Here is a 10,468-nt window from a genome sequence, read left to right as displayed (position 1 = left end):
AGTCTCTTTTTGAATGACAATAGTGCAGGCTGCTCCAAAAGCAGTATTATACAATATTTTGAACGCACCATTTTTGATTGATTGATACTTTTATTAGTAGATTGCACAGTTCAGTACATATTCCGTACATTTGACCACTAAATGGTAACACCCGGATAAGTTTTTCAACTTGTTTAAGTCGGGGGTCCACGTTAATCAATTCATGGTACAAATATATACTATCAGCATAATACAGTCTTCACACAGGTTAATCATCATAGTATATACTTGGAATTTTTTTACATTATTTACAATCCGGGGATGGGATGAGGATGTTTGGTTGATATCAGTACTTCAGTCATCAACAATTGCATCAACAGAGAAATGGACATTGAAACAGTGTAGGTCTTACTTAGTAGGATATGTACAGCCAGCATAGAATTGAGTGAGTTCAGATAGCATAAGAGCAAGACAATACATTAGAAGTACATTTGATTATTTACATTAGGTTATTTATAATCCGGGGAGATGGGTTGTGAATGAAGGAGGGTATTAGTAAAGGGTTGAAGTTGCCTGGAGGTGTTGTTTAAGAGCGGTTTTGAAGGAGGATAGAGATGCATTTACTTTTACACCTGTTGGGAGTGCATTCCACATTGATGTGGCATAGAAAGAGAATGAGTTAAGACCTTTGTTAGATCGGAATCTGGGTTTAACATGGTTTGTGGAGCTCACTCTGGTGTTGTGGTTATGGCGGTCATTTATGTTAAGGAAGTAGTTTGACATGTACTTCGGTATCAGGGAGGTGTAGCGGATTTTTTAGACTAGGCTCAGTGCAAGTTGTTTTACTCTGTCCTCCACCCTGAGCCAGCCCAATTTGGAGAAGTGGGTTGGAGTGAGGTGTGATCTGGGGTGGAGGTCTAGAAGTAACCGCACTAGCTTATTCTGGGATGTTTGGAGTCTAGATTTGAGGGTTTTGGAGGTGCTGGGTTACCAGGAGGTGCCAATTATTTTGTATTCATTTCCTAGACATAAAATGGCCACGTCGAGGTAAATTAATACACAGCTGTGCTAGTTTGAATGCAATAACCAAATCAGAGGAATGCATTACAAAGGAATACAAACAGAAAATATTAAAACTTTGATTGATACTTTTATTAGTAGATCGCACAGTACATATTCCGTACAATTAATTGACCACTAAATCAGGAGTCGGGAACCTTTTTGGCTGAGAGAGCCAAGAAGCCAAATATTTTAAAAATGTAAGAGCCGTAAAATATTTTTTTAACCCTGAACACAACTAAACACGTGCATTTTTAAGTAAGACTAACATTTTTTGAGTGTAATAGGTCTCTTATTCTTTGTAATAACATTGTTATTCTGAAGCTAACTGTGGAGGGGGCGTGGCCTGCGGGCCTGCAGCGAAGCGGGGTGTTGCCAGGACCGGCCTCGAAATCAGCGACAGGTGCGTAGACGGCCCACCTGGGCCTTGTTACCTAATCACCTGTCGCTATGTTATAAGCAGCAGCCAGGAGGAGAGACGGGGTTGGTGCAGGAGCCAGAGCTCGAGCCAGAACGAAAGAGAAAAAGACAATTGCTGGAAAGCAACTGGGAGACTTATTGAAAAATGAAACAATACTGTAACCCTGAAACAGGCTCTCATGTTGGTTGTTGGTGGTCTGAAGAACCCCCAGGAGGGCAAGCCCCACATTAACCAATACTAAATAAATAACTTCTTACCATCAACGCAGCTTCTTGAACAGGTGCGGTAGAAAACGGATGGATGGATTAAAAATGCACGAGGATGTTTTATATTTTGAACATAACTTTTAACACTGATTACAAGTGGAATTATTCATTATTTATCATGTTATGCAGAGTCAGCTCAAATTTACCTGAGAGCCGGATGCAGTCATCAAAAGAGCCAAATCTGGCTCCCGAGCCATAGGTTCCCTACCCCTGCACTAAATGGTAACAACCGAATAAGTTTTTCAACTTGTTTAAGTCGGGGTCCACGTTAATCAATTCATGGTAAAACCAACAATTATAGGACTTCTCATGATGGTTTCCTGTGGACGGGACTCTCACTGCTGTCTTGGAGCCACTATGGATTGAACTTTCACAGTATCATGTTAGACCCGCTCGACATCCATTGCTTTCGGTCCCCTAGAGGGGGGGGGGTTGCCCACATCTGAGGTCCTCTCCAAGGTTTCTCATAGTCAGCATTGTCGCTGGCGTCCCACTGAATGTGAATTCTCCCTGCCCACTGGGTGTGAGTTTTCCTTGCCCTTTTGTGGGTTCTTCCGAGGATGTTGTAGTCGTAATGATTTGTGCAGTCCTTTGAGACATTTGTGATTTGGGGCTGTATAAATAAACATTGATTGATTGATGATTCATGAATGTGAACCAATAAAAATATTTATAGATATAGTTGTAAAGCAATAAACAGAAAAACAATTCAGTGGAGTCAATTAGACTATGTCTCCCGGCTGGCCGGGGAACGCCTCGGGATCCCCAGGGAAGAGCTAGACGAAGTGGTTGTGGAGAGGGAAGTCTGGGCTTCCCTATTTAGGCTGCTGCCCCCGCGACCCGACCTCGGATGAGCGGAAGAAGATGGATGGATGGCAATTAGTATATATCAGTGGCGGGCCGTGCGTTTCCTACCTAGGCCTTCAGTGATGTTCTACTTAGTCCAACTTCAATACATATCACTCAAAATACAATCGATTATGTCGCCACATGACCACGTCTTGAAAAACACTATACAGAAACACACTTGCGCACTGCTGGGACATTGAATCATCTGAATTTGTCACTAGTGTACAAAACAGGCAATTTTTTGGCGCATTTTAAAATCAATAAACCTGCATCGGACGAGGTACTGTCAAAACAAAATTAATTGTGAAAAACATATTTATTGTGAAAAAATATATTTGAACTCACAATTTGTAACGGCCATTGGTACCGCTCATAGTTGGTTGATCCGAGTGGAAGTGGCAGGCAAACCATTTCACCAGCAGGACAGCTTAACTTGTTTCCGGGGCCGGCCGACCTCGCCTCACAATATTTAGTCTCTCTTTAAATATCCTTCTTGAATATGCCTTTGCTAATATATATCTGCCACCTAATCAACATTTTGCTATGCTTCTTTGTTGGTTAAAAAAGTGATTTCTCTGCTGGCCGGGTATGGTGCCACTCTTTCTACTTTCGTAAATCACAACTTGTGATTGGATACTTGGGCATCTAGATGGGCTACTGTCAACAACTTGTGATCTGATCGCAACTGTCCGTCAACTGAATGTCCTCTGTTCGATAAACTGCACAGCTAATGTGGATTCAGAAGGCCTCTGGCAGAATTCATACAGCGCTGGCAACAAGCTAGCTGAATTCTGATTGGATAAAAGCTGTAACTTAAAAACAGCATCATTGGAGCTTAATACGACATGAAGAGAATATGATGAATGCTGTTATGTTAATAAAAAGTAAATACAAAATAAAATTAACTTTTATTAATTTATCATGATTTATGTTAGGCCCACTGTTATATGAGGTTTGGACTGTGGTAAAAAAAAAAAAAGCATAGAACTACAAAACCAATACAAATAGCGTTCTCCTTTGAAGTGCATGCTCAGATTAATCACAAATGTGAGAAGACAACCGGATCCAAGCCAAGTGGAAAGTGCAAAGCTTAAGTCAGCTCCTCAGTGTGCCAACAGCAGAAACATGACCAGGCCGGCCTTCTTCGCCGACGTAGAGAAGGTGACAACTATGCACTCCGTCCCGGAGAATAAGTTGGAAATATAGGTATCCATGTAGTCCATGCATTCTTTATAAAAAATAATACAGTATAGTAGTAATGGAGAATAATCCATCCATTTCCTACCACTTATTCCCTTTGGGGTCGCGAGGGCGCTGGTGCCTATCTCAGCTACAATCGGGTGGAAGGCGGTGTACACCCTGGACAAGTCGCCACCTCATCACAGGGCCAAAACAGACAGACAACGTTCACTCACATTCACGCACTAGGGCCAATTTAGTGTTGCCAATCAACCTATCCCCAGGTGCATGTCCTTGGAGGTGGGAGGAAGCCGGAGTACCCGGAGGGAACCCAGACAGTAACGGGGAGGACATGTAAACTCCACACAGAAAGATCCCGAGCCCGGGATTGAACCCAGGACTACTCAGGACATTTGTATTGTGAGGCAGACGCACTAAACCCTCTTTCCCGTGCAGCACTGACAATTCAAAGTCTTCAGGAGCACCAATAGAGGGGGCTATAAAGCTAAATTCAAAGAGCAGTACAACTGGATATTATAATAATATGTAATAAAGTATATAATTGGAAGACCCATTTGGTAATTTATTAAACATAATTAATGGAGCCTCTATAATGTGGACGTGACGTTCTTCCTCGAAAGGTTAATGGCAATTTATACTATGATGTAAACCAAACATGACCATCAAACTAGAAATACGAGCAGCTAGCCTAAATAAATCTTGTTTGTCCCAGCAAATCAACATAGAATGCTGAACCTTGTTTACAAACATACAATATATGCTCATATAAACTACCTCAGTATAATCCCTCGTGTTGTTACATTTGGCAGAGTAGCAATATAATAATAGCTCAGGCTATTGTATGCATTCACACCAAGAAACTTGATCCACCAAGAAGGATTTCCTCAGTTGAATTTGACCTTTTTTTATTAAGAGCTATAGGTAAGTCAAATATATTAATATAAGACCCTTTGGGCAAAGAGATATTTATTTACTATAGCAGTAACTGATAAGAGTATTGTAATGTAATTGAACAGGATCAATACTTGGACCAAAAGTGTTCACTCTCAATATAAACATTTGTAAAGTTACAAAGGACCTAAAGTTAGTATTATTTGCAGATGATACAACAGTATTTTGTTCAGGAGAGAACACACAAAAGCTAATACAAATAATAACAGAAGAAATTAACAAATTAAAAAGATGGTTTATCTTTGAATCTCAGAACTTGATGTTATTTGGTAACAGTAGAAGAGAAAGTCAAACACACACAAATAAACAGAGTAAATATTGAAAGAGTAAAAGAAAACACCTTTTGGGGTGTAATAATAGATGATAAAATGAACTGGAAATCTTATGTAAAAAATATATAACATAAAGTAGCAAGAAACATGTCAATAATGAATTAAGGAAAACATGTTCTTGACCAAAAATCACTTCATATTTTTTTACTGCTCGCTAATGTTACCATATCTGAGTTATTGTGCAGAAATATAGGGACACAACTACAAATGTGCGCTTCATCCACTAACTGTCTTACAAAAAAAGACCAATTAGAATAATACATAATGTTGGATATGTAGAACATACAAACACTTTATTTATTGAATCAAAAATATTGAAATGCAACGATTTGGTGAATTTGCAAACAGCTGATATGATAACCTGATACCCAAGAATATACAACAATTGTTATCAACAAAAGAGGAGAAATATAATCTTAGAGGAAAATCTCCTTTAAAACATTTTGTATGCTCGTACAACACTTAAAACCTTTAGCATATCCGTATGTGGAATTAAATTATGGAACACATTAATCAAAAAAATCAAACAAAGCACCCATAAAATTCAATTTAAGAGTCTGTTCAAACTGCAAGTCTTCACAAAGTACACGGAACAATAATCAAAATGAACATCTTGAACCCTTTTTTTTAGGTAAAAAATATTTGTGTATTTAATATATGTTTACTTACTATGGTATATTATTTATTTATTCACTTTTATGTTACAGAGAACAAGGAAATTGGATAAAATTGCTTTGGTATGAAAAGGTGTAGGATTATAAGCTCAGCTTCATCCTACTCCTTTTCGGAGGTGCTGTAATGAAACAACTGGAAATATGTGATGCATTACATTGTATCATATATGCATGTTTAAAATAAACTGAAACTGAGCTGAACTGAAGACCATTTGCCGACTATTTACTTTGTTTCCCCTATAAATGGAGCTAAGTAAGTGGTGTAGACTAATTCTACATACTACTACCTGGGCCTGGCGAGGTGAGGCATCTATTTGCCTCAAAAGAGGTAGATAAACCGGTTACACTGACAAACACTAGAATGTATGAAGTAAGTATTACAAGTGGAAAGTAAGTAACATCACATGCCTACCAATAATTAAGAACGTGGAAGGACAGCTAACTTAGCTTCGAACAGCAGAAAATCAGATATGAAATAATATACAATGATCCGAGATATTAATAAAATGGTCCGAGAGCCAGCTCCAAGACGAGACATAAAACCAGGGGAGACAGGGCCTTCTCTGTGGTCGGCCCTAAGCTCTGGAACACTCTGCCCCTCAGTGTTCAAACTGCTCCCACAGTGGAGTGTTTTAAGTCTCGTCTTAAGAAACACTTTTATTCTCTGGCTTTTAACACTACGTGAGTTGTGTGGTCCTGTGTTTTTAAATGTTTATTTCTATTTATTGTTTTAATTGTTTTTACCCTTTAACATCGTTTTGAATCATATTTATTTTTATATTGTTTTTATAATTATTTATTTTGTATTTATTCAGTCATTGGTGGAGCTAAGGAAAGTATTAGACTCTTGTTAATATGTTTGTGCAGCACTTTGTAAACATGTTTGTTGTTTAAATGCGCAATATAAATAAAGTGTATTGTATTGGATTGGATAATGTAGTATAATTCAGCACCAATATAGAAAGAAAACAGCCATGAACAGAAAATCAGCAAACATTAGGAGAACTACAAAATTTCCACAGGAAATTTTGATGGGCCTGCTATCTGTGCCTTGGGCCTCTGGCCGGGGTTCGCTGGAAGCCGCCGTACTTATGTTAGATGGTGCCGAGTGTCTGAATCTGTGAGTTTTAGGTGTCACTGTACAAGATGAGTCACAGAGATACCCTAAACAGTAGCATGTTTACACAAAAATGTTAGCACGTAGCATGTGTGCTAACGACAGCATGATAACAGTCAACATGTTTCATAACAAGTTATACGACTCAAAGATATACAGCTGTGGAAAAAGAAAAAAAAAAGAAAAATTAGAAGAAAAAGTTAGCATGAACTGATTAACGTGGACCCCGATTAAACATGTTGAAAAACTTATTGTTGACCATTTAGTGGTCAATTGTACAGAATATGTACTGTACTGTGCAATCTACTAATAAAAGTCTCAATCAATCAATCATGCTTTAGTTAGCTTGCTAGTATGCGGTCGTTTGCATGCTAACAGGTAAAAAGTGTCCCATACCAAGTTTTATGACCCTGGGTGAAACGGTTGCAAAACTAGCTAAAAAAGTTAGCATCCTAACGTGAGCATGATAATAGTTTTGCAACCGTTTCAGCCAAGGTCATAAAACGATTAGTTAGTTTATGTCACATACCAAGTTATATGACTCATGAATTGATTAACATGGACCCCGATTTAAACAATTTGTAAAACCATTTAGTGGTCAATTGTATGGAATATGTACTGTACTGTGTACAATTTACTGTTTCATATAATGTATTCTCTTCCTTTGCAATCTACTAATAAAAATTTTAATCAATCAATCAAAATAGCGTATGGCTGGGGAATTTGAGAAAAACAAGTACATTTAGCAAAGAAAGTTAGCACTTTAATGTTAGCATGCTTACGTTTGCGTGCTAACAGTTTAGCAATTAATCCAAACAGCTGGAGTATACCGCTGACTTGATTAACGTGGACCCCGACTTAAAGGCCTACTGAAACCCATTACTACCGACCACGCAGTCTGATAGTTTATATATCAATGATGAAATTAACATTGCAACACATGCCAATACGGCCTTTTTAGTTTACTAAATTGCAATTTTAAATTTCCCGCGAGTTTCTTTTTGAAAACGTCGCGGAATGATGACGCGTGCGCGTGACGTCACGGACTTTTCAGGAAATGTTAGCGCTGCACCACTAGCGGCTAAAAGTAATCTGCTTTAATCGCATAATTACACAGTATCCTGGACATCTGTGTTGCTGAATCTTTTGCAATTTGTTCATTTAATAATGGAGACTATAAAGAACAATGCTGTAGGTGGAAAGCGGTGGATTGCAGCTGTCTTTAGCACCGAGACACAGCCGGTGTTTCTTTGTTTGTTGTGAAGCAGAGCGGTCAAGCGAACATGTTTTCTCTACGTCAACCAGCATGTTTTTGGATGAGAAAATTGTGATATATATCTTACCGGAGACATTATTGGATTATTCGTCGTCCTGCAGCAGTTGTCAAAAAAAGGCAGCTGTGAGCTTGGCTCCTCGGCTTCTATCTGAGACATTGCGTGTTCACCGCAGCCATCCGACCTCGAGGTATGTCTTTACAATCTCACTAAAACACTATTAAAACAATAAGCAGATAAGGGATCTTCCAGAATTATCCTAGTAAATGTGTCTAATTACATCTGAAACGCTCACACTGCCGCCGCCCAGAGCCGTCGTTTTTTTTTTTTTTTTCTAGTCCTTCACTATCAATATCCTAATTCAGAAATCTTTCATCCTCGCTCAAATTAATGGGGAAATTGTCGCTTTCTCGGTCCGAATTGCTCTTACTGCTGGTGGCTCCCATTATAAACAATTTGAATATGTGAGGAGCCCTGCAATTCGTGACATCACGCGCACATACTTCCGGTAAAGGCAGGGCTTTTTTATTAGCAACCAAAAGTTGCGAACTTTATCGTCGATGTTCTCTACTAAATCCCTTCAGGAAAAATATGGCAATATCGCAAAATGATCAAGCATGACACATAGAATTGACCTGCTATCCCGTTTAAATAAGAACATCTCATTTCAGTAGGCCTTAAACAAGTTGAAAACCTATTCCATTTAGTGGTCAATTGTACGGAGTATGTACTGAACCGTGCAATCTACTAATAAAAGTCTCAATCAAAAACCGCGAACACACGTAACCCGGAAATGCCACTTTACGTCACCGCGTTGCGTCACAGCCTACGTCATCACGTCCGTCACTAATACAGAGCGCTTTCTATTGACGATAAGACGGGTAAGTTTATCTTGTCACACACCCTTCGCTGGCACCTGTCACTCTTTTGTCACAGGGACAAACCAGCCGTCATTTGGCTCTAAGTGCTGATAGGAGTGGCTAAATTAACAGGCGGGCTGCCTTGTACGATAGAGGAGCATGAATAAACCGGCCGTCCCATCCCATGCATAAGAGGCTGGCTGTCATCGCCACAAAAGCGTCACCTTAAAAACTCCACCCCCTGCAGCATCCTAAAGACAGGCCCTTTGTAGTTTGCAGCAAAGCTAGGTGGTTAAGAGATGAGGGGGGTAGTCAGAGACCTGGGGAACCACAGCAGCATTTGGGAGAGTTGGCTGGTCAACAGCATGTGTTTGTTTGCATCACACATCTGGCAACGGCTTTGGGATTTACTCTGTTTCTGGAAGAGCCGCAAAGCATCAGCTGCACAAGCCTCTCAGGTACACACTTGGAGGATACTTGGGCATTTAGTGTAGTCAATAGCACACAGGTTATGCTTTTATGATTTAAGTGTTTTTCATTAATATTTAAATTTTTTACTGATTACCCATCTAATTTTATCTGGCAACCATATTTGGCAATTGGGTTAGGCAGTAGCACAGTTTGTCAGCAATGATGAAACATTTAAAACGAAATAGGCTGTAACAGTTCAATTGTTATTATTGTAAAACAAAGCAACTGAGGGGTAACATTTTGAGTCAAGTACAATTGTTTTAATAAGCACCTTAATGTTACTGATTTCCACAAAATAGGGTGGGCTTTTTTTATTTGCAGTTTTGTAGTTTTTTTTTCTCATCCATCCATCCATCTTCTTCTTCCGCTTATCCGAGGTCGGGTCGCGGGGGCAGCAGCCTAAGCAGGGAAGCCCAGACTTCCCTCTCCCCAGCCACATCGTCTAGCTCTTCCCGGGGGTTTCCCGAGGCGTTCCCAGGCCAGCCGGGAGACATAGTCTTCCCAACGTCCTGCGTCTTCCTCGTGACCTCCTATCGGTTGGACGTGCCCTAAACACCTCCCTAGGGAGGCGTTCGGGTGGCATCCTGACCAGATGCCCGAACCACCTCATCTGGCTCCTCTCGATGTAGAGAAGCAGCGGCTTTACTTTGAGTTCCTCCCGGATGGCAGAGCTTCTCACCCTATCTCTAAGGGAGAGCCCCGCCACAAGTTTTTTTTTTTAATTATTCTTTTATTTTTAATTATTATTAATCAGTCCAACAACATAATACACAACAATACAATTCCAATTCCAAAACCAAACCTGGCCCAGCAACATTCAGAATAGCAATTGACAGAGCAATTGAGAGGACACAACAAACAATCTGAGAGTAGTAAAAAAAAAATTAAATAATATCAACAACATTATTAATATTATTAATAAGAAGTTGGTAGTTTTGAACCACCCTGCATGTGAATTACTGCCATCTACAGGGCTGGAGTGCAACCGCAATTTGACGGCTTTTCAATTTAGAAT

The 10,468-nt window shown here is 39.6% G+C and overlaps 1 protein-coding gene across 2 annotated transcripts in view; it reads left to right on the top strand.

Annotated features, from left to right (window-relative positions):
• Positions 1-9,261: 9,261 nt before the first annotated feature.
• The window catches only part of mylk4a (myosin light chain kinase family, member 4a), a 44,900-nt gene continuing 43,693 nt past the window's right edge, over positions 9,262-10,468 (top strand). Inside the window, exon 1 of one of the 2 annotated variants that reach the window (XM_061920437.1) lies at positions 9,262-9,440. In XM_061920437.1, coding sequence (XP_061776421.1) covers positions 9,282-9,440 — 159 coding nt within the window. In that variant the 5' untranslated portion in view covers positions 9,262-9,281. The remainder of the gene's footprint in view (positions 9,441-10,468) is intronic. The other variant, XM_061920439.1, reaches the window with a different exon arrangement.

This window comes from Nerophis ophidion, linkage group LG14 (genome assembly GCF_033978795.1).
Source record: "Nerophis ophidion isolate RoL-2023_Sa linkage group LG14, RoL_Noph_v1.0, whole genome shotgun sequence".
Classification (NCBI taxonomy): Eukaryota; Metazoa; Chordata; class Actinopteri; order Syngnathiformes; family Syngnathidae; genus Nerophis; species Nerophis ophidion.
Note: the sequence above shows the minus strand (reverse complement) of the source record. Positions and strands in the feature narration are given on the sequence as shown.